At 38.1% G+C, this 25,703-nt stretch overlaps 2 protein-coding genes and 1 long non-coding RNA gene across 3 annotated transcripts; 1 reads left to right on the forward strand and 2 right to left on the reverse strand.

Annotated features, from left to right (window-relative positions):
- Positions 1-2,488: 2,488 nt before the first annotated feature.
- LOC131438927 (uncharacterized) lies at positions 2,489-3,818 on the reverse strand. Its single transcript, XR_009231013.1, has 3 exons — positions 3,757-3,818; positions 3,393-3,411; positions 2,489-3,268 (listed from the first exon to the last, which is right to left on the reverse strand). It is a non-coding gene; the product is annotated as an uncharacterized LOC131438927 (long non-coding RNA).
- Positions 3,819-18,824: 15,006 nt separating this feature from the next.
- LOC131438921 (zinc finger protein 184-like) lies at positions 18,825-20,414 on the forward strand. The gene is made up of 4 exons (XM_058609317.1): positions 18,825-18,999; positions 19,063-19,182; positions 19,238-20,117; positions 20,205-20,414. The coding sequence occupies exons 1-4, from the start codon at positions 18,895-18,897 to the stop codon at positions 20,408-20,410; spliced, it is 1,311 nt and encodes a 436-aa protein (XP_058465300.1). The 5' UTR covers positions 18,825-18,894; the 3' UTR covers positions 20,411-20,414.
- A 95-nt stretch (positions 20,415-20,509) lies between these two features.
- LOC131433866 (nucleolar protein 9) lies at positions 20,510-22,499 on the reverse strand. The gene has a single exon (XM_058600472.1). It carries the CDS (start codon positions 22,406-22,408, stop codon positions 20,510-20,512), a length of 1,899 nt encoding a protein of 632 aa, XP_058456455.1. The 5' UTR covers positions 22,409-22,499.
- Between the last annotated feature and the right edge of the window lie 3,204 nt (positions 22,500-25,703).

Here is a 25,703-nt window from a genome sequence, read left to right on the forward strand (position 1 = left end):
TGTCAACATTTCCTTTGACGAGTTCGATACTCGTTGAGAATTAGTCATAACAAAAACGAAGTAAATGTTAACAGGCGTCTTATTAGCCGTTATAAAAAACTACAAGGATCAGCCCCATGGGGTTGTTCGAGCCATGGATGTGGAACAAGGCAACCAAGATTTCTAACGATCGACATTTTCAATTAATCGTCACACTTTTGATTCCGCAAATGCACGAGAGTCTGCTTAGTCTTTATTATGAACAAAACCGAACAGGCGAGCCCAGAATATAGACTATATTTGTCATGATTTGTATTTGTTTTTTAGCCGACGAAATTACATCAATTCCCTCCTTCTGGGCATACAAAATAGGACACTGCTAGCTATTATTCAACATTTCAATGATATAAAGGGTGATTTTTTAAGAGCTTGAGAACTTTTTTAAACAATAAAACGCATAAAATTTGCAAAATCTCATCGGTTCTTTATTTTAAACGTTAGATTGGTACATGACATTTACTTTTTGAAGATAATTTCATTTAAATGTTGACCGCGGCTGCGTCTTAGGTGGTCCATTCGGAAAATCCGCTTTTTTATCGACAAATTTTGTTCAGCGATGAGGCTCATTTCTGGTTGAATGGCTACGTAAATAAGCAAAATTGCCGCATTTGGAGTGAAGAGCAACCAGAAGCCGTTCAAGAACTGCCCATGCATCCCGAAAAATGCACTGTTTGGTGTGGTTTGTACGCTGGTGGAATCATTGGACCGTATTTTTTCAAAGATGCTGTTGGACGCAACGTTACAGTGAATGGCGATCGCTATCGTTCGATGCTAACAAACTTTTTGTTGCCAAAAATGGAAGAACTGAACTTGGTTGACATGTGGTTTCAACAAGATGGCGCTACATGCCACACAGCTCGCGATTCTATGGCCATTTTGAGGGAAAACTTCGGAGAACAATTCATCTCAAGAAATGGACCGGTAAGTTGGCCACCAAGATCATGCGATTTGACGCCTTTAGACTATTTTTTGTGGGGCTACGTCAAGTCTAAAGTCTACAGAAATAAGCCAGTAACTATTCCAGCTTTGGAAGACAACATTTCCGAAGAAATTCGGGCTATTCCGGCCGAAATGCTCGAAAAAGTTGCCCAAAATTGGACTTTCCGAATGGACCACCTAAGACGCAGCCGCGGTCAACATTTAAATGAAATTATCTTCAAAAAGTAAATGTCATGTACCAATCTAACGTTTAAAATAAAGAACCGATGAGATTTTGCAAATTTTATGCGTTTTATTGTTTAAAAAAGTTCTCAAGCTCTTAAAAATCACCCTTTACAATTAAAAATACATGGCTATGAACATTCAAATCAATACGTAGAAATATTTCCAATCAAATGGTGACATGATATTAATAATTGATACAAAATTGACTGAGCTGTAATTGTTCAAAACCTGACCACATTTCTACGTGTATTTTTCTTGAGTTTCTAGTTTGCACCCCTATATAGAAAACAAAAATGTGTTCCACATTAAAATAAACGCGAAAGTTTTCGATTTCGAAAAATGTCTATGATATTGAACGGCATTTCGACAGTTCTGCGACAAAAGCAAATGAGAGTCTCTCTTTGTTTACTTTCTCTTTTGATTATTACGGAGCCATTACTGCAATTTCTCGAATGTTTCCAATATAAATCGAAAGCAATCAGTGCTGTAAATTATGAAGGAAAAAGTAAACAAAGAGAAATTGTCATTTGCAGTTAGGCCCTTTTGTCGTGGGACTGTCGATTTGTATGTTTTGCATCACTGAGAAAAATCCTTACCATTTGATTACGTAATGAAAATTTACTATAAAATCTGCTAGTCTGGCATCTCTGCTTGCACGAAAATTCACCTTCATCGATTTTTGGTGAAAGCTTCACGTACATTTTAGCGATGCCATAAAGTATTAGATTTTGTCTTGAAAACGATTTACTTTACTATGGAGGCACCTTTTCAAAATTTACAGATTAGAGCAGATTTTTTGTTAACTATACATAATATAATAAATTACTGGGTATCTCAGCAAAAAACCTTATTCATCATCTGCAAGAAAGCAAGAATATCAACAAATGCAAATTATCTGTCAGATTCAAAATACCGATATTTTCGGATACTATAAGCTTTGCCGCGATGATTGCCGAGAACTCGGCTGGTCAATCGAAGTTTCTATATTTTATTCGATATTTAAATCAGGAAGCACACAAGTTATACTGGATTTTAAATCGATTATCAGTACATTGAAAAATTCTTGAAAAATAGCGAACAAAATATTTGTTTGGAACAACTATATCGACGACACGACCAGGTAATCTGAAGAAAAATCACATTAAATCGTGTTCATGAGCGATTTACCGCCAGTTACCACAAATACAGTAACCCCTTGATAATGATGAAAATAATCATCTTGAGTAACACTGTTTTAGTTGCTACGAACTAGTTACTAAGGAGACAGTTGTGTCATTAGCGCATTCATTTATCTGAAAAAGATGGAGATAAAATACAAAATTTGAGGACGATAGATCGTGGACACAATATGGCTAATTCTGTGCGAAATATTCCAATCAGTGATCGTCTCCAGAACGTTCTCCAGAAAAGTTTAATATTTTACGATACTGTAAGCAGTTTGAAAGTAACTTTTAGATAGTATTGAACATTTTATTCGCTCCGAATTACAGAATTATCCTTTAACAGAACCAGGTTTAACAGTTGATCATGTACTAGATCGAATTTTAAATTTGGAAGATACATCAAGTTAATGTTACAAAGTTCGTTATGGATTTGCGCCGACCGGAACTGGGTGCACAAATTCTGGTACTAAATTTAGTGCTGCGATAGGCAGACGTCATATTATACCATCGTCAAGGGCTACCCAATAGCTCTATTTGTAGTGAAGTTATCAAATGCCATGATGCCTCTCATTCCCTTCAGGGATATCTACTCGAGTTTTCGAAACACATCTCCGTCCGTGAGACGTCATTATTGGATCTGACATTCTTGACTTCAACAAGTTCCAGCCGATTTACGAGATACATTTTTTAGAGTTATTGGCTATTTTCTGCTTGAAATAAGTAAATTATTTGATTATAATTTCGATCAGATCCCATATCCCAAGAAACTTGATTCTCGCGCTTTTCAAGTGTCTTACATATTCATCAAAATTTCCACCCGATTTGCCTTCAAATCACTGAGAGTAGAAGCGGAGTTACTGGAATGTCCAAAACGGATGACGAATTGTTTCACAACATGTACGCTGAGGATTGAACAAAGTCAGAAGTGGCGAATAAACAAAGATTTGGTACACAATTGAAATATTTTACTTTAGATGGTCATTAGAAAAGAGCAAATATGATTTCTGTATATAGATGTATTCATACCTGAAGGTCAAATACGACTCTGGAATGGATTGAAAATAAAGTTCAAATATTTAAGTATCTTTGAAACGAATTTCTTGCCTCTTGTAGTATAGTACTGATATACCGGTTTGACTCAGCTTTACCATTTATTTTTCAATACTGAATTTTGATGATTTGAATGATAAAATGTTTCGTACTGTCGAATTGTATGACTGAAAACTTCGCTACCTTTTCATTTATTCAATATAAAAGTTTTGGTCATATGAAGCAGACCATATATAAAAATTTTCGTATGTTCCACTCCCAGCCAGCCTTAACGAAAGCCTCTATCCGATTGAACCAATCGAATCACAACACTGACATGTGATAAAGCTGGAGAACTTACATCATTTCGTAAATAAGGCTGTTTGTTTTTCCACTCGAGGCTGTTTGTTTTGTTTATATTCCTCAAGTTTTCAACATGCAGTAACATAACCTTGGTAACTGTTACTCAAAATCAATAATCCATCAACTTGTGTTGCCAGTTTCAATAGTTTTTCAGACGATTTCGTTTTGACATTACCAGTTACTGAGGGGTAGTTAAATTTGCGATACACTTTCGATAGACGAGTGGCAGGTCGTGTCGTTGAATATATTCTAGTTGAAAACAAGCATGTTTTGTTTGTATCTACGATATTATCTCGGATTGAAACAACTATTTTTTGGTTTGATGAGCAACTGATCGTTTTGGTGTTTTAAACTATAACCGGGATTTTTTTTGCGTGTACTTGTAACTAGAGTATGATTATTCTTTTGATGTGGAACACATCTTTATTTTCTATATAGGGGTGCAAATCTGAAATTCAAGAAAAACTACACGTAGAAATGTGGTCAGGTTTTGAACACTTACAGCTTAGTCTGTTTTGTATCAATTATTAATATTATTTCATCATTTGATAGGAAATATTTCTACGTATTGATTTGAATGTTCATAGCCATGTATTTTTAATTGTATATCATTAAAATGTTGATTAATAGCTAGCAGTGTCCTATTTTGTCTGCGAAAAATCTCCAGTATACCGGATTTCCCTGCCATAGTCGACGGTTTTGAAGGAGTAAGCGATGTATCAAAGAGAGAGCATCGCTCTAATTGGTCAATCGATACAAAAGCGAAGCTGTTGGAAGCACGCGAATCTATAAATAGAAGCGAAATTAAAGCTAACGTTTCAGTCCTATTCCTAGCATGCTAGAGGTAGGTTGTTGGTAGACAGCAAGACAAAAACGCGCCATAAAACGATTTGAAGTTGAAGCTTCAAATGCCAGTTGTTAGCTGATGCCAGTTGTTAGCGTAAAACCGTGTCGCTCGTTGTGCGTATTACATTTCTCTTCACACTGAAATGAAAATCTTATTTATATTCATTAGATTTGTCATATGAATCATATGCAGAATATACTTCATAGAAATTATATGGAAACTTATAATCTTTATTTAATGTGTACGTCAAATCTATATGGACGTTATCATAAGGAAAGTTATAAAAATATCCCACATAATATACATGGAAATCCGATGGAAGTAGTGAATCGTACTGCTTGAAGCTGAAGAAATAGTTGTGTCCTCGATATTCATCAACTGCTCCAGACCATTTTTTTCAGGAAGTTCCGCATCTCAATGTAATTTTAAATCGCTGACAAGACAGCTCATCCAACTTCGTTCAAGGATATGCGTTAACGGACCATGAAATATATATCGGGTACATTTCATTACTTTATCTGTTTAGTAAGATTCATTTTTATTTTCAGTCTCGGGATCTCACTTCTCTTTCGCAAATATCATGAGGTGCTCCCTTACCGAACGGAATACTAGTAAAGCTTGAATCCTCAAATAAAAGTAGTAGTTGGCGATTATCTACTATTCTTATGAGCTCCATTGAAAGTTATATATATATATATATATATATATATATATATATATATATATATATATATATATATATATATATATATATATATATATATATATTTATATATATATATATATATATATATATATATATATATAAATTTTATACAACTAATCATATGGTATATATGAACCTATCTAAATAAAAGTATGGGTGTGTAATGTCAGAGACATAACTGGATGTCGTGAATACGAATATGACACGCTTTATTTATGCTTCCGAATTCGAATTGGTAGTTCATCGATTGTTTGAATTGTGCAACTTTCCCCTCTTTCATTACTAGAAATTTAAACGATGCGCCTAGACTAAATTACAGATTAGTTACATTAAACATTCTGAAACGCAATTAAATATTATGAAATAAGCAGTATAGTTCTTTATAATAAAAAAATGGTGACGATTTGAGTTAGTTCAGCACGCAGACTCTGAATTCTAAACCCATATTCCAGAACTAAGCTCTAAAACATGAAGACGATTTTTCGCCATGACTACCAGAATGGGTTTTATAGAGTACAGTAAAGTAAATTTCCGCATAATTCTTTAGGAGTATTATTATGGTTCTAAAAAGAACCGAATAGAAGAAGTCTGGAATAAAGAACTGGATCCTGAGTTCAAGAACTAAATTTAGAACCAATAACAGACTCAGAATCCAGTTTCAATTCTAGAATTGCAATTTCGAAACTCAAATTAGTTCCGGAATACAGTTCCAGAATCCAGTTTCAGCACGCAGGCTCTGAATTCTAAACCTATATTGCGGAACTAAAATCTGAAAATTGAACTTCTCGTTACGACTACCGAAAACCAAATGATGGCAGGTGCTCTCTCCGTCGCTGCTGGTTCAACTCCCGCGATGGCAGTCTTCTCGCCTTGATGGCCAGCAAGCGAATGAAAGTTGCTACCTGAGCGTTTGAGGTTTTAACCACGCAGAAGGTGCACTCTCCGTCGCTGCTGGTTTAACTCCACGCAGAAGGCGCTCTCTCCGTCGCTGCTGGTTGATGGTTTAACTCTCGCGATGACAGTCTGCTCGCCTTGAAGGTCAGCAAGCGAATGAAAGTTGCTACCTGAGCGTTTGAGGTTTTAACCACGCAGAAGGCGCTCTCTCCGTCGCTGCTGGTTGAAGGTTTAACTCCCACGACGTCTGCTTCCATCGAACGCACGAAAAGAAATGATCGATTTTCACCACGGTTCCCCTTTTATACGCATTCAGTTGAAGATATGTGCCTGACTACCTCAAAATCGTCGTCCTTGTGCGAAAAACCCAAGCGAAAGTAAAGAGTTTTCCGCATTATTTTGAAATTTTGAGAAAACTTAATTTTTGAGTTGTTTGTGGTTATCTCACACTGTTCAAAATATTATCCTAAATTCCTGATCATATTTTTGATGAAATGGTGAAAGAATTATGTTGCTACCATTAATACAAGTCGAGATATTCACGATTAAGTTCTGCCCATTCTTCCATATGGCTAATTTTGAAAAGGCACCCCATAGTAAAGTAAGTCGTATTCACGACAAAATCGAAGTGAATATAATATGCGCTTCATAAATTGTTCCAATGTATGTTGTGCGGATATCTAGTAATGGTTATAAGATGCGCCAATAAATTTGACTCAGACTGGAAATTTCATTCGTTATATGGAAATCCTGTAAAAATAACGTTAAGAAGAGTTTTATGTTTCATAAGATTATCTCATATATTTGACATGATGTTGAACACATCTTGTAACTATTATTGGAAATGCTAATAGTGCAAAATCATTAGAATATCATATAATGTGAAAAAGAAAATTTAGCTCAGTGCATGCTCTCTCGTAAAAAAAATGTAAAATGTGTAAAATTAGAGTGACTATAATCAGAGTGGCGACAGCTGTTCGTTTGGAATGACAGCTCCCAGTTCCAAACGAGCAAACGACCTGTCAGTTCAATGTAAAGCTAATGGAATGTTTTGAATTGTTGCCGAAATTACGGATGAGATGTCGTCACTCTGGTTATAGGCACTCTATGTAAAATGACTCTCGATGTGGCCGGGTGGCCAAGAAAGTTTTGATATTTTCGGTTACAAGTGTGACTACATCACATAAAATTCAATAAAGCTACCGCTTGTTTGGCAGCCTTGATGAGCCGATTTTATTTCTCTCTCATTTTTTTTTTTTTTTTTTCAAATAAAATTTTTATTAGGCTCATTTGCTTTAGCTTAACGTGGCCGATTGTCTTGTTGTTAGGGAGAGAGAAAGGGATGCCGTATTACGGGGCGGCATACTCCCCAGTTAGTAAGGGGACATAGGGAGGGTGGGACCTACACAGTATTGAATTGAAATTTGAATACATCATTGGTTTGTGGCATACATCTTTTAGACACATTTTGAGTTCGATGAATCTTCATGTTTTTCAGCTTGTAGCAATGAAGAGATTATTCTGGATTGGGATGCTTCGTTGGTGTGTTCTGACGTTGATGTGACGTTTTTGGGTAGCTTCCAGCAACTCAGTCAGTTCAAGGCAGGTGCATGCTCCGAAGCATCGTTTACACAGGCCATACTTCCAGCAACGTAAAGAAGAGTGCGGTAGAGCTGTAGACGAGAAAGAGATAGGGAGAGCACTAAATTTGAGCATTGATAGTTTTCAAGAAGTTGTAGATGAGAGTCATATAAGGAAGATTTCGAGTTGCCAAGACGTCGCGGACTGGTACGAAGGGTGGTATACCTCGGGCCCGAAGGGAACCTATGAGTTGGGACCTGGCATCACAATACTCGACACATGTCCAAACAACATGTTCGATGTCATGATAACCCTCACCGCAAACGCAGACACCACTCTCAGCGAGCCCCACACGACGGAGATGCGCGCTGAACATATAATGATTAGACATGAGCCTTGACATTACACGAATAAAGTCTCGGCTCACGTCTAACCCCCGGAACCAAGCTTTCGTCGATACCTGTGGGATTATTGAGTGTAACCATCGTCCCAGAGTTCCACTATTCCATGTATTCTGCCAGCTAGCTAGAGTTTTCTGACGACAGCAACTGAAAAATTCATTGAAGCAGATTGGTCTTTCATAGATATCACCTTCTAGTGCGCCCACCTTGGCTAACGAGTCCGCCCTCTCATTGCCCCGTATGGAACAATGTGAGGGGACCCAAACCAAGGTAATCTGGTATGATTTTGCAGATAAAGCACTCAATTGTTCCCGTATTTTCCCCAGGAAATACGGTGAGTGCTTTCCAGGCTTCACTGAACGGAGAGCCTCAATGGAACTGAGACTGTCCGATACAATGAAGTAGTGATCTGTGGGCAGAGTGTCAATGATCTCAAGGGTATACTGAATTGCAGCTAGTTCTGCGACGTAAACTGAAGCTGGATCACTGAGTTTATAGGAAGCGGTGAAATTTACATTGAATATACCGAAGCCAGTGGACCCGTCTAGATATGATCCGTCAGTGTAAAACATTTTATTACAGTCGACTTCTTTAAATTTATTATTAAAAATTTTTGGGGTCTCTTGAGGGCGTACAGGATCCGGGATTCCACGAATTTCTTCTTTCATGGATGTGTCGAAAAACACAGTAGAATTAGAAGTATCCACAAAATGAACACGATTGGGAACAAACGAAGAAGGATTTATATTCTGAGCCATGTAGTCAAAATACAAGGACATAAAACGGGTTTGTGAATTAAGCTCGACGAGCTTTTCAAAGTTTTCTATCACCATCGGATTCAAAATGTCGCATCGGATTAGCAGTCGATATGAGAGATCCCAGAACCTGTTTTTCAACGGAAAGACGCCCGCCAGCACTTCAAGACTCATCGTATGGGTTGATTGCATGCAACCCAAGGCAATACGTAAACAACGATACTGAATTCTTTCCAGTTTAATGAAATGAATATTCGTAGCGGAGCGGAAACAGAAACATCCATATTCCATTACTGACAATATCGTCGTTTTGTACAACCTGATCAGGTCTCCTGGGTGAGAGCCCCACCAAGTTCCGGTTATTGTACGAAGGAAATTGATTCTCTGTAGGCATTTTCGTTTCAAATACCTAATGTGACATCCCCAGGTACCTTTGGAATCGAACCAGACCCCGAGATATTTAAATGTGAAAACCTGAGCTATGGTTTCACCCCCTAGTTGAAGCTATAATTGCGCAGGTTCTCGCTTCCTTGAAAATACAACCAGCTCAGTTTTCTCCGTAGAGAACTCGATACCCATTTGAAAAGCCCATGTCGACAAGTTGTCGAGGGTATCTTGCAATGGTCCTTGGAGATCGGCAGCTTTGGGTCCTATAATAGACACAACACTGTCGTCGGCAAGTTGTCTTAGCGTGCATAATGTGTTGATACATTCATCAATGTTATTTACGTAAAAGTTGTATAAAAGGGGGCTTAAGCATGAGCCCTGAGGAAGACCCATGTAACTGAATCGCTTTGTCGTCAAATCACCATGCTCAAAATGCATGTGTTTCTCGGACAATAGATTATATAAAAAGTTGTTCAAAACTGGTGAAAGACCATGCTGATGCAACTTCTCAGATAGGACGTTAATGGAAACTGAATCGAATGCCCCCTTGATGTCGAGGAAAACTGATGCCATTTGTTCTTTACGAGCAAATGCCATTTGAATTTCTGTTGAGAGCAACGCTAGACAATCGTTCGTTCCTTTGCCCCTGCGGAACCCAAATTGTGTACCTGAAAGCAATCCATTTGTTTCGACCCAATTGTCTAGACGGAAGAGAATCATTTTCTCCAACAATTTCCGAATACAGGAAAGCATAGCAATCGGCCGATACGAATTGTGATCGGAGGCTGGTTTTCCAGGTTTTTGAATAGTAATAAGTCTCACTTCTCTCCATTCGTGTGGGACAATATTACCCTCGAGGAACTTGTTGAATAAATTCAACAAGCGCCTTTTGGCAGAGTCGGGCAGATTTTTCAACAAGTTGAATTTAATTCTGTCTAACCCCGGGGCTCTATTGTTACACGACAAGAGCGCAAGTGAGAACTCTACCATCGAAAACGGTGTTTCGTTTGTATTCAATGTCGCGACGCGGGATATCTTCCGTTCCGGAACAGAATCAGGACATACTTTCTTAGCGAAATCAAATATCCAGCGGTTAGAATATTCCTCGCTTTCGTTCGCGTGATTTCGATTGCGCATGCGACGGGCCGTATTCCAAAGAGTGCTCATTGCTGTTTCTCTCGTTAATCCGTCAACAAACCTTCGCCAGTAACCGCGTTTCTTAGCTTTAATCAGACTTTTCATTTGAAATTCTAACGCCGCGTATTTCCGATAATTATCTGGAGTTCCGTTCCTTCTAAACGAGATGAAGGCTGAAGCTTTTTTCGTTTTCAGCTCTGAGCACTCTTTGTCCCACCATGGGTTGGGAGAACGCATACTAGTTTGCGCGCTAGGTACTCGTTTCGTCTGAGCTTGAATTGCGGTGTCAAGAATCAAGCCAGCCAAAAATGTATACTCTTCCTCCGGAGGAAGCTCCTGTGATGTTTCTAGTTTCTCAGATATCGAGCTCGCGTAACGTTTCCAATCAATGTTTCGTGTGAAATCGTACGAAACATTGATTGTTTCCGATGGTCTTCCACGGTTGGTGATAGAAACTATGATCGGCAAGTGATCGCTACCGTGAGGATCACAGATTACCTTCCACTTGCAATCTAACTGTAGCGAAGTCGAGCAAAGGGATAAATCCAGCGCACTTGGTTGTGCTGGCGGTCAAGGGTTCCGTGTCATTTCTCCCGTGTTTAGAATTGTCAAATTGAAGTTGTCACACAGATCTTGGATTAACGAAGAACGATTATCATCATATAAGCAGCCCCATCCTGTACCATGCGAGTTAAAGTCCCCTAAAACCAGCCGCGGTGAAGGAAGAAGTTCTATGATGTCTGCAAGCCGACGATGCCCTATCGAGACTCTGGGAGGAATGTAGATAGAAGCTATACATAGATCTTTGCCTTTAATATTAATTTGGCAAGCAACAACTTCAATTCCCGGTGTCGAGGGGAGGTTAATACGATAAAATGAATAGCACTTTTTAATCCCTAAAAGTACCCCTCCATAAGAGTCTTCTCGGTCCAGGCGGATTATGTTAAAATTATGGAAGTCGAGGTTGATGTTAGAAGTAAGCCAAGTTTCACTCAAGGAGAATACATCGCAATTATGAGTATGTATTAAGTGTTTGAAAGAATCAAGTTTTGGGATGATACTTCTGCAATTCCACTGAAGCACAATGATCATATCTTCGATTCTCAGTGGTAAATTATCCATCAAAAGATACGATCGCTGCAAGGAGGGGCCATTGTTCAGTCAACTGTTTTAAAAATGTCCTTACTGTTGGCAGTAGAGCAGTTAGGAAGCTTTTCAGAGGATCAGTAATATTGAAGGCTGTTAATATCCAGTCCACGATATCAGAAAATTTCAATAATCCAGCGTTTGTTGGATTTTCTGGTTGTGCTTTGGGGTCATTCGGGGTTTTTGATGCCCCAGGAAGTGCTGGGTACTCCTTATCATCCCTAAGTTTTTTGAACCCAGGAGGTGTTTGCTTCGGTTTTGAGTCAGCACTTTTTGTTTCCGTTTGGTTCTTTTGTGACGAAGAGGACAGTCTGAGGCCTTTACGAGGAAGCTTGGGAGAAGCCAGATTTTGTCTTTTCCTGCTTCCTTCAACCTGTGTGTAGGAAGGTCCTTCGCCTGGGTCGTCAGAGGTATCCTCTTCAACTGGCAAGATTGCAAACGGGTTCTCAGGGGTCGATGGAGTGGTTCTTTTTAAGATTTCCGCATAAGAACGTTTGGAACGTTCTTTCACGGATCGCTTCAATTTCTCCGCACGCTGTATGTACGTAGGGCACACCGAAAGATCATGAGGATTCTCCCCGCAGTAGCAACACTTTTCCACTGCTCTTCTGCAGAGATCGTCCTCATGGGCCTCTCCGCATTTGCCGCATCGCAGTTTGTTGCAACAATAGGTTGCCGTATGACCTAGCTGTTTGCAGCTTGTACAATGCATTACCCGCGGTACATACAGCCGAACAGGTAGACGAACTCCACTCACTACCAAATAATTTGGAAGTGCAGATCCGGCAAAAGTCACGCGAAATGAGTCCGATTGGTAAAATTTACCATCTATCGATTTGGAGTGCAATTGCTTGCACTCCAAAATTTTCACTGGTTGAAGGTCTGGGTTTTTGAAACGGCCTACCCCGTCCTTCATCAGATCTTCGATTGTCAGACTTTCGTCACGGACCACACCGTCGATCTCCACCACATGAGACGGGACGTACACGCGGTACTCCTTCGTGAACAACTCGTTGGTAGCAATCCCGTTTGCTTGCTTCAGGTCGGACACAACAACGCGTAACTTGTTTGGCGAAACCTTATCTATTGTTTTTATTGCCGAGTAATGTTTTTCCAGGTCCCGAGCAATATTTAAAACTCTGAGAGACTTTAATTTGGGCCGGAAGTATACCACCCACGGACCCCCCGAGCCATCGTCTTGGTAAACTTTTTGGCGAGCAGGCAATATCTTAAAGGGAGATGGAGGCATCGGAGAGGGAAATGGCATCGGAGAGGGAGATGGTATCGGAGGGGGAGATGGTATCGGAGGGGGAGATGGTATAGGAGGGGTAGATGGCATCTCGGAAGCAAACTCAGCCTCTAAATGTTCTTCGTTCATTCGTTCAGCTTCGCCCTCCTCCGAGACACCCCCACTGTCATCAATATTCATATTTAAAGTGCGGGAGTAAAGAAGTCTCCCGCACTTGAAATGAAAAAGAAAGAAATAAAATGAAAAGAAAATATATGAATAGTAAAAGTTGAAAGAAAAAGTTTGAGAAAATACTTAACAGTATGTCACGGTAAGCTGTTAGGTGAGTTGCTCCTTCACTCCTTCGTTGTGCTTCAGCGTGACCTTGACTCAGGATTTGGCTGCTGTGATGCGGGTAGCAAACAATAGAAATAACTGCTGCCCGAGGATAGCACAATAGCGTCTACTGTCGATACTGATACAAAACCGGTGCACAGACAGAACTCACTTGCGGGGATGCTACTTTTTATCACTTTTATTTAATGCCTATACTACAGCCTCTGCTGTGATAGGCACCTTCGTCTTACCGATGTCGATTGTTAAAAAACGCGTGTGCTCACTTCGAACATTCGGTTACGAATGAGGGATTATTTCTCTCTCATGTTTCGTTACGTTACCAGGGAACTAAAATGGCGCCAACATAGAAACCGACTTACCTCCACAAAAATAACTTTCACTTAATTTTCATCGCGACAACATATGTTTTTATGCACTAATCGCATCTAAACTAAATTATCTAGACATTGTCAGGATAGATTTTTGATCCATGCTTTTGAAAACGAGATTTTCAATGAACAAGTTGAAAGTTGCCTTTTTTAGCTATGCAACTCTTCCTTCAGAAAAAAGACTTTCCCCGCTAAAGTCAAACAATCATTCTAAAATTTTCACAGAATAATCTAAACTAAATTTCTAAGAGACAAAAGCAAATCAAGACATGATGTTCGGTGTTGGTTCGGATTGATTGAACTTTTTGATTGTAGATCATTAGAAATTTTGGTTGCCTTGTTCCACATCAATGGCTCGAACAACCCCATGGGGCTGATCCTTGTAGTTTTTTCTTCATTATACAATAAAAAGTTTTTGGCACCCTTGCCAGAGAAAAAAATTTTATTTGTGATCGAAGTGTTGTGAAAAATGGAAGCGGCAACGGTAAGTTTAAATTTAAGCATATTGAAACAAAAATTTTAATTATTTTTTTTTTAGTACTGTCCGAGATGTGGATACCATTTTGTACCATATGTAAGATTTCTGAATGTTCGCGGGGGTCGCAGAGGCCGTCGAGAGCGCGGCGGTCATGGTGGTGGTACGCAGGGAGATAGGACAAAGTTCGAAGCCCAGAAACAGCAAGAAGCCAAGAGGCAACAAGAAGCCCAGAATAAGGCAGGATCTTCGAAAACGACAGAAACGTCGAAGTTGCCGGAGACTTCTGAAAAAAATGGTGAAAATGCAGACACGAAAACAACCTTAAGTTCCTAAAAAAAATTTTTTTTTAAAGTTGAATTGTATTTTTCAAAGTTGAATTGTTGTTTTTTTATTTCCCGAAATGAAAGTAAAGTTGAAATTTAATTGTTTCTCTAATATATCCGAAAAACCCTGTTGAATCTAATTGTGAAATGATGTCTTTATCATAAATTTGTTTGAAAAATGGAGCAAATAATTAGTTTTTAATCACTATTTCAAAACCAAAAAGGGAAGTTTGTTCGCCATCAACTAACAAAACCAACAAACAAACAGTTGTGATCAGTGGCATAGGGGGCACTCGCCCCGGACGCAACGTTGTTAGGGGGATGGCAAACCAATCCTTGGGACGTTTTATTTTTGCACGTCCAAAACATATTTCCGGATAACGAGTGAGTCTTGCTTGCTCACTACACCAACGATGGGGGCGGCAAATCTTCGCCCCTATTCTGTATTTCGATCGAATCGAATCGAATAAAATAAAGATATATTGTTAAATTCGCTTCTCTTTAATCGGGCTTGGGATTGACAACAGTAATCTTTATAAACCATAATTTACCATTGAAAATAAATTAGCAATTTCAAAATCTGATATTTTTGTGGAAGGTGATCTACAAAGAGAATTGAAAGCGATTTTGGACTGAATATTATTTTGTATGTGATTTACATTAGTGCTTCATTTAACAAGTATTTCAAATCTTCGGTTATTCATCATAGTTTTTCGGCAACTTAACGTAGAAAAACACAAATAACTCAGCAGCATTATATATATATATATATATATATATATATATATATATATATATATATATATATATATATATATATATATATATATATATATATATATATATATATATATATATAAATGGATGTAAGTTTGTATGTTTGAAACGCCATAACTTCCGAACTACTGAACGGATTACCACCAAACTTGGCACATGTACTTCTTGCATTTCAGAGATGGTTTAAGGAGTATTTCTATAGGGGAGGGAGCGTTGCAAGTGTCATAAACAAGGAGGGGTCATGGAAAAATTCATATAACTTGACGAAAATCGATATTTTTTGAAGATCTTAGAAACATTTTGCATACCGTAGATAACATTTTATGGGGGACGGATGTAGCAAGTGCATTTAAAAAGAGGGGTGTAATGTTTGTAATGGAATAACTCCGAATCTACTGAACGGATTGCTATCACACTTGGAATATCTGCTTTTTGCTCTTCAGAGATAGTTGTAAGGATATTTTTATGGGAAAGGGGGCGTAGCAAGTATCCTTAACAGGGGTCATGACAAATTTTATTTAATTTGACGAGAATCGATATTTTTTGAAGGCCATAGATACCTTTTGCGCAACTTAGATATGATTATAAGGGTACTCGTGTGGGGTGGATATAGTACGTCCCTCTAAAAAGGGATGTAATGTTTGTAACGGTACAACTCCAGATCTACTAAACGGATTGTTATCAAATTTGACACAGATACTTCTTCCTCTTCAGAGATGATCATTAGGACATTTTCAGGGGGAGGAGTGTGTAGTAAGTGTTCTTAATATGGGGGAGAGGATCAATGACGAAATTTATATAATTTGAAGAGAAACGACATTTAGACTAGAAGAAGGGGTTTTTGAAAATAAATTACCATTTTTTGTAAAACAAGAGAGTGGTAAGAATTTCTAGGTCGTAGTAGATAGTATTGCTGTTGTTAATTCGAGTGCAAAGCAATTTTCTTTAAATAATTTCAAAGGATCTGGTTCCATTTTGCCGGGAAATTCAAAGAACTAAGTGAAAATAATCTTTATCTGTCTTTCATAGACGAATGTATTTAAGTCTCAGCATCACTACGAAACAACTAAACGAATCGCCACCAAGTTTGGCACATGTACCAAAGGTGGAAATCGATATTTTTTGAAAAAGCAGATACTTTCTACACTACTCAGGGTAATCATGAAGGAGATCTGAAGTAAGTTCACTGACTTTTTTCGAATTGGAAACGGATCATAAGCCATTAGTCATTTTGTTCTCAGTAGGCCTCGCCAAAACTGGATGCGACAAAAATTCGTCTGTCTACTTTTTCTGCGAAATTTAACGACAGAAAAAAAAATCAAGATCCGTGGAACAGCCTGTGTTTGGATATCGGCACAGTATTGACTTGGACGTGTTGCTGCAGCAGCAAGCAGAGCAGAAGCGTCTAGCGTTGATTTTTCCGGATTCACTCATACTCTTCAGCATATTACTCGACTCTGACCCTTTTCCCAGAGCAACCATTATGCCTGAAGATAGCTGAATATATCAGTAACCTGCTCAGCAGTATGCCAGCTTGGCTATTTTTGTGTTCCCATATATCATCTATTCGAACTAATTTAGTGAATCCATAGTTACTCATACTCTTCAGCATATTACTCGACTCTGACCCTTTTCCCAGAGCAACCATTATGCCTGAAGATAGCTGAATATATCAGCAACCTGCTCAGCAGTATGCCAGCTTGGCTATTTTTGTGTTCCCATATATCATCTATTCGAAATAATTTAGTGAATCCATAGTTACTCATACCAAATACAAATTATAACACATGGATCAATAAGTCCCGAGACTAACAATGGAAACATTTTTTTTGCAAATTTTTTTTTTATTCATCAACAATGGTTCCAACGTTTTTCCAATTTTTCAATACCATGTTTATAAAAAAAATTATCTTTCGCTTCAAAATAAGCTTCAGTTTCAGCGATGACCTCCTCATTTGAGCCAAATCTTTTTCCCTGGAGCATTTTTTTAAGATCAGCAAAGAGCCAGTAGTCACTGGGGGCTAAATCCGACGAGTATGGGGGGTGGGTAAGCAGATCAAAGCCCAATTCGTTCAATTTCGCCATTGTTTTCATCGACTTGTGGCAGGGTGCATTTTGTTCCATCGAAAGCAATCGCGGCACCCACTTGGAAAAAACCTTTTTCATGCTCAATTTTTCATGAAGGATAGTAAATACACTTCCATATGATATCTATGTCATCTCAGCAATCTCACGGAACTTCACTTTACGATCTTTCATTATAATTTTTGTCACTTCACTCACATTTTCCGGTGTAACGGCTTCCACAGGTCTACCCGAGCGTTCCGCGTCATTTGTGTCGGTACGACCACGTTTAAACTCGGCGAACCACCGACAAATCGTTGCTTTTGATGGACAAGAGTCCGAATAACATTTTTCAATCCATTGTTTCGCTTGCACGATGTTTTTACCCATTAAAAAACAATGTTTTATCAAAACACGAAACTCGGTTTTTTCCATTTTTTAAACAAACTACAAAACGACTTTACTCCAACCTCGATAACTCAGCTGTTTCTGGTCGGATCGACTTAAAATTTAGACCCGTTTCAAGCAAAGGTTAGTACTCTAGAAAGACGTGGTTACTGGTTTACTACGAACGCCATCTCTGCTTTAGTCTCGGGACTTATTGATCCATGTGTTAATATGGAATACTTTGATAAATTTTTAAGGACACATTTTGCATCGTGCGGTACACTGTCATGATACACTGTCAGAGTGACAATGTACTTTAACGAGTTTTCTGTAAAACTAGCAACACTGAAGGGTAAGAACAAGTTCACCATAGTTACTGTTTATTATAGTGAAAAATAAATAAACAAACAGTTTTTATCTGATAATCAAGATCACAAGCGCAATGTAAGTTAAACAATAATCTAGAATGGTTAAACAACCATGAATGAATTGATATTTGTAGATTCGTGGGTGTTTGTGTTCATTTTTCATCTTTTGTGCTAGTACCAGTGATATTTATACTGACTGTTGCAGTTTCATACAGTAACGATAGACATAAACAAACAAGTTTGTTTGCACCGTAGCAACTAGCATAAAGCGTTGCCAGAAACGATCTCCTTCCACATTTTCAAACTATCGCAATGAAAGGGAGTAATTTGCTAGGCCTACTTGTTCAGGCTGTGAACCAAACATTGGCGGTTCGTTTGTATGGGACTTAGGGGTATTATTATTTATATTTGACTCATATACTTCAGCATATTACTCGACTCTGACCCAGAGCAACCATTATGCCTGAAGATAGCTGAATATATCAGCAACCTGCTCAGCAGTATGCCAGCTTGGCTATTTTTGTGACAGTAATTCAGACATATGACCATAACTAAATTTCTTTCTAGTTTAAATGAAAATACTTTGTATCATGCAATAGATTACTTTGTATTCAGAAATATTGGTTTTAGTAGAATTTCTGTTTTGGTCGTTGATTTCCAGTTTTTACGATTCCCACCACTAGGGTGCGAGGCGCGGCATTGGATATATTTTTTATAGGGATTCATTTGAGATGAGCTTTTTCCCACTGAGCTTTTTTCTGATAGAGAGTGTTTAAAAGTGAGAATTTTGGTCGGTGAGAGCTTTGGTCGGTGAGCTTTTTAGTCGGTAACTTCACAGAAGTCAGAAACAGCTGTTATTTTGAATTCGGACAAGTTGTTTATATTTTGGTTTCCAGAAACAATCTTTTTTCTGAGAACGGACGTATTCCACAATGTTGAGAATATGTCGAACATGTGGCCAAAGTCTACTCGATCACGATAACTACGAAAGTTTAGAAAAATTCGTTGATATGTACTATAATCTCACGACAATACAGGTGCCACTGTTTTTATGAACCAAACACTTCAGTTCAATAATTGTTTTTTTTTAATTTTCTCAGCTTCGCGAACGAGAGGATCTAAATAGCTTAAAAGTATGCACTCAATGTGCCACCAAGTTGCAAGAATTTGATTGCTTCAGAAAAGTTTGTTTGGAGATTTACTGGCGATTTCATGATGTGGTAAGATTTTACAAATATATACAATGACAATGTAATTAATATCGTCACCCCTTAGAAATGTGAGCCTCCGGATAACGAAAATGCTTTTGAAGAGTTGGAATTCGAAGCAGAAGACTTAGACAATACCGATAAAGTTGAAGGAATCTTTGAGGAAGACGGCGATAATGATGATGAAGATGACAAGCCTCTCGTTATGCTGCGTAGAGTAGTAATAGCAGAATCTTTGTCTATCCCTCCAAATAAAAGTATGAAATTTGAAGAAGCTGAGTCAATTTCATTGAAGTCCAAAAGAAAACGTGCGAAATTACACAGTTTGAAGAACATTATAGAACCAAGAGAACCAACGCAAATCTACAGGTGTGATCGATGTCCTCGTAAGTTTAGGGTATTGTTGCGGCTGAATGCCCATAAAAGGACTCACGATGGACTGAAACCATTCGAATGTAAGCTTTGTGGAAAAGATTTTGCTAAATGGAACAATCTGAAGTCACATCACATTCAAAAGCATACCGACAACAAAATTGCGATACCCTGTGAGCATCAGGGTTGTGGACAAACATTCGCCACAAGACAGGGTCTTAAGCGTCATCGTTTGCGAGCTCATGATCCAAATTATGTGATGCCGGACCCGAAGCAGTTCGTTTGTGACAGTTGTGGGAAAACCTTCTCGACCAATGGAGCACTGAAAAAGCACCAGTATGTGCACACTCCAAATGAGATGCCATTCGTTTGCGGACTGTGCGGTAAGAAGTTTCCTACCTCGCACAAGCTAAAAGAACATACTATGCGACACGAGGGCATAAAGAATCACACTTGCCCATTTTGTGGATTGCGAAAGACGACAATGCATGAGTTGAGAAGTCATATTGGAAATGTGCACTCAAGAGCTCGGTCGTATCCTTGCGACATTTGCTCGTCCGTTTTCACTAACATTGGTAAGTCAACTATAGCTGAGATTGATCAGAAAAATTTGAATCACATCCAATAAATATATGAACAAACTAACAACTTTGATATTATAGGTAATCTTAATCGACATGTGAAAATTGTCCATCTGGGTCTGAAGCCCTACAGCTGTTCCATATGCAACAGATCATTTGGCAAAAGCGATCATCTGAGGCGACACATGAAAAGTCATAAATATTCATCAGCTGGATCATGTACAGTGCAGTCTGACGCTGTGGAAGTATTAGTCGAGCTTGAGCCGACCGCAGGAGAGATCAACTAGAATTGTGCATATTTTATTTGCAATAAACTGTTGGGATTCTGGACCTTCTTTGCGTTCTATTTTTAAGAAGAAGAAGTCTAATATTATCGAATTATTATATTACTTACGCTTCTTTCCTCGAGTGACTGTGTCAGAAATGACTAGGTGTTCTCCAGGGGACTTCAATACAGATTTCCACTGCGATGGATTGCGTCGGTAGACTTCCACCCGAAGTTTTCGATTGACAATCGCTCCCCACGGTTTGCTATTGAGTTGAGCAATTCGTTCAGACAGTTCTCGCACAATAGTCTCTTTCGGGGATGAACCAGCAGCTTCATACAGCAGTTCCAGAACACGCGATCCGTGCGAAGACAGTGCCAAATCCATGTAACATCCCTCCAAATGTCGAATCAACTTATCACGAGATTTCTCTCCAACAAATTTTGAGTCGATAAAAGCATTAGCAATAAAAGACCCTTTCGGATCAGTAAATATTTTTGCCAAATGAGAATTTTTCGTTTCCAGAATAGCCGATACCAACTTGATTGGTTTATTGAAATCCAATATGTTCTGAACAACGATCGACCCGTGGATGTGTATTTGAGTTGTGGTAGTAGTTTGTTTTTCTAATGGCATTAACTGCAAAACGGATGCCAGAAGTTTTTCACCACCTGCATCTGAGCAATGCAATGCTTCAAATAACAGTTTTATAAACTTTCCCTGTTGACATGTTAGTCGAGAACAAGCTTTTGCTAGTGAAACGACTACACCGGTGTGTCCTAGTTGCAAAATTTCTTCAAGTCCCGTACCCAACTCTGAGAACATTTGTTCAAGAATGTGTTTATCAGACACGTGGTCCAAGATTTTTTGGATACAGAAATTGGTGGCTCGTGTCTGGCTGAGCACTAGTGCATTTCCTTGAAAAAGCCTTTTGTACAAATGATCTTTAAAAAACTCGGGTTCTGCTACTAATATCAGAATTTCTAGTAGTCTAATTGAGCTATCTGTATGGAAAACTTTGGGAAGTTTCATAATCTCTTCCGTTTGTTCCAGCTCGGTACTCTTGAGTAAGAAACTGTCATTCAGTAACTTCTCTCCTATCAGTTTTAGTTGGAACTTATCCTCTGCTCGATTCAACGAAATCAAAATACTTTGCAGTAAGGCTGAAGTAAATTCTTTGTATGGAAGATCAGGAAACTGGGGCCAATTCAAAAGCCGTGAACAAAATTCATTGATCAACTTAAACCACTTGTCCGGAACTGTGATCTTCTCAGCTTCCGAGGTATTTTCTTTTCCAACTTTCACTTCGGCAATGCCAGCTAAATTTAGAATGCACTGTCGAATAACGTAGTTTCCGGATGAGTTCCATACAAACTCTTCCAAATTATTCAGCAGAAATTTGGCTACCTTTTTCAAAAATTTTCCACAGGCTTTTCGATGAGCGGAACTGAATTCTATTGTCAGATTATACTCTAGTTCCCTACTGTAGTCGGACTTGTGCTTTTTTGAAGCGCCTATCGAGGCGTCTTTTTCTGGGTGTTTTTCTCCAGCAGCTCGTAAAACAGCAACAAATAAGGTTTTTTGTAGCACATGTGAAGCAAAATTGTCACAACACATAACCCGAAAATTCTCAACGAAAACTGTCATTACACGTTGAAAAGTTTCTTCGTCTGTGAAACCGATTAAATTATCTAGTACCCGACTACTCAACTGATTGGATGACGTTTTAATCTCTTTATTACGTATCTGTTCATACACATTGTTTGCCATTGTTGATCGCTCTTCGGTAACGTCCTCACCAGTCAATCCATTCAGTGTCTCTAATATTTCCAAAAAATAGTTATATTCATCTTGTTCCAACTCTGCGCCGCGTCCAAAGCTGTTTTTTCGACCGAATCCTTTTGCATTCTGAAGAAAACGCTTATTAGTGGATTTGCGTTTTTTGTTTCGATTTTTTGTATAGTTAGAAGCTTGTTTGTGTTCCGCCAACATGTCCTTATTAAATGTATCCATGCTCATGTAGATAAAGCGCAGATAGCTTCCGCTTGAAACTAAAACAAATGTTTTGAATAATATCAACTAAAAACAACAACCACGTGTGACGTGAGTGAGAACTTGTTTAGCATCGTAGTCGGCAGGGAGGCCAGGTCATTTTTTCAAAAATCGGTGATCAAACCCAAAACCCGTCTGTGAAAATCTGTGACCGTTTTCCGTACCAATAGCAGTTCAAAATCAATTTGGCGAGCAAAAAAAAGGTCTCACTACCAACACGCTCTGTACCGTTTTCCTCAACCGCTCTGTACTTTTTGGTGCTTAATTGTGCTCGATTTCCAAAATCTGTGAAAATCGGTATTTATCTGTATGATCCGTAAATTATCGGTATTTTGGGAGTACATATCTGTATTGCGGTATAGAGGTCAAATATCTACCACTTAGAAAAAAAACGTTCAACAGTGGTCCTTCATTGGTCCTATACGTTGGATCATTGGGCCAATGAAAGTCCAATCAATCGTTCAACGGGAAGCCAACACGGGACCTTCGTTTGCCGATTTTGAAACAGACCGTTGAACCGAATGCCATTTTTTCCGTTCAACAAACCCGGCAGACAGAGGTCCATTGTTGAGCCATTTTTAACATGAGGAGTTGGAGCCCCGTTGGATTAGTTTCACTGCAGAATTTCTGAAGTTTTTTCCACTTATTTGTTTAAACTAACAATACATACCTGCACAATACTTCTACTTCACGTAGAATAACAACAAATTTTCTTTCTATGTAAATGTAACACTTAATTTTCACATTATTTTTGCAAGACAAAAAACAACAACAAACCGTTTCAGCAAATTGAACGAATATTTCGTGCAATATGTCGTTCAACAAGCGCTCAAAAACCAACAAAATTGAACGGCCTGCAGAGAGGGCTGTATTAGAGTGCCTATAACCAGAGTGACGACATCTCATCCGTAATGTTGGCAACAATTCAAAACATTCCATTAGCTTTACATTGAATTGAAAGGTCGTTTCAGAGATGCCAGATATTTTCATTGAAAATCTGTATTGCTTTGTATAAAAAATCTGTATTTATCTGTATTCACTAATGAAAGGAAATTTCGGAAATAAAATGATGTTTAAAGATGTTATTCCATTAGATTATTGTTATAGAATGGCAGATGCAAGGAGCATTCCTTTATATCGTAAGTCCTTGTCGCACTGACAAGAACATTCAACGACGAAATTTAATTTTTTTTTTGTTATCAACCACAATTGAATTGTAAATCCATATACTTTTTTCGTTTGAAAATCCTGACTTGGAATTCAAACATGGAATTCAAACGCCCAATACGCAACGTCAAGCCATGTCATACAACTTTTCAGTCTGACAATAAAGTTTCATGACGCCATGACTTCCTTGAACATCAGTTCAAATTGGTTTCAAATTATGATATAAATGTATTTCAGCGTTCATCATTAAACAGCTGCACGAAAAAATTTTCATTTAATATGGGCAATCAAACACGCTCAGACGGAAAAGTTTCATTATTTCTCTCTTACTTTTTGTGATATCTGTATAAATCTGTATTTAATTTGAGAAATCTGTATAAAATCTGTACTCTGTATTAAATCTGTATGCGCATGTAAAAATCTGTATAATACAGATAAATCTGTATAAATGGCATCTCTGGGTCGTTTGCTCGTTTGGAACTGGTAGCTGTCATTCCAAACCAGAGATGCCAGATATTTTCATAGAAAATCTGTATTGATTCGTATGAAATATCTGTATTTATCTGTATTCGCTAATAAAATGAAATTTCTACAATACAATTGTGTTAAAAGGTGTTATTCCAATAGATTATGATTATAGAGTGGTAGATTAAATTTCATATCTTATATTATATTCATCGACGAAATTTTATAGTTTTTTCCTATCAACAACAATTGAATTATGGCGCCATATACTTGTCTTATTTGAAAAAGTTCACTTCATAAGTTGAGATGGATTTCCAAAACCCAATATGCAACGTCAAGTCAGGTAATACAACTGTCAGTCTGGCAATAGTGTTTCATGATGCCAAGACTTGTCTAACCTTTAAGTTCAATTTAGTTACAAATTTTAATATGAATGGATTTCAGTGTTCTTCATTAAATATCTGCACAAAAAAAATATATAAAGGGTGATTTTTTAAGAGCTTGAGAACTTTTTTAAACAATAAAACGCATAAAATTTGCAAAATCTCATCGGTTCTTTATTTTAAACGTTAGATTGGTACATGACATTTACTTTTTGAAGATAATTTCATTTAAATGTTGACCGCGGCTGCGTCTTAGGTGGTCCATTCGGAAAGTCCAATTTTGGGCAACTTTTTCGAGCATTTCGGCCGGAATAGCCCGAATTTCTTCGGAAATGTTGTCTTCCAAAGCTGGAATAGTTACTGGCTTATTTCTGTAGACTTTAGACTTGACGTAGCCCCACAAAAAATAGTCTAAAGGCGTCAAATCGCATGATCTTGGTGGCCAACTTACCGGTCCATTTCTTGAGATGAATTGTTCTCCGAAGTTTTCCCTCAAAATGGCCATAGAATCGCGAGCTGTGTGGCATGTAGCGCCATCTTGTTGAAACCACATGTCAACCAAGTTCAGTTCTTCCATTTTTGGCAACAAAAAGTTTGTTAGCATCGAACGATAGCGATCGCCATTCACTGTAACGTTGCGTCCAACAGCATCTTTGAAAAAATACGGTCCAATGATTCCACCAGCGTACAAACCACACCAAACAGTGCATTTTTCGGGATGCATGGGCAGTTCTTGAACGGCTTCTGGTTGCTCTTCACTCCAAATGCGGCAATTTTGCTTATTTACGTAGCCATTCAACCAGAAATGAGCCTCATCGCTGAACAAAATTTGTCGATAAAAAAGCGGATTTTCCGAATGGACCACCTAAGACGCAGCCGCGGTCAACATTTAAATGAAATTATCTTCAAAAAGTAAATGTCATGTACCAATCTAACGTTTAAAATAAAGAACCGATGAGATTTTGCAAATTTTATGCGTTTTATTGTTTAAAAAAGTTCTCAAGCTCTTAAAAAATCACCCTTTATTTTAAAAAGTGATTTGTACGTTGATTCCTAAACGTTTATCTTGTCATTGCAATCAAATACTAATAGATAGCTCAAATACTAATAGATAGTTTAATTTTTTCCTTAATACGTTTGGTGAAATCTGTATAAATCTGTATTAAATTTAAGAAATCTGTACTCTGTATTAAATCTGTATGCGCAAGTAAAAATCTGTATAATACAGATAAATCTGTATAGCAGCC

The sequence above is a fragment of the Malaya genurostris genome, chromosome 3 (genome assembly GCF_030247185.1).
Source record: "Malaya genurostris strain Urasoe2022 chromosome 3, Malgen_1.1, whole genome shotgun sequence".
NCBI classification, from domain to species: domain Eukaryota; kingdom Metazoa; phylum Arthropoda; class Insecta; order Diptera; family Culicidae; genus Malaya; species Malaya genurostris.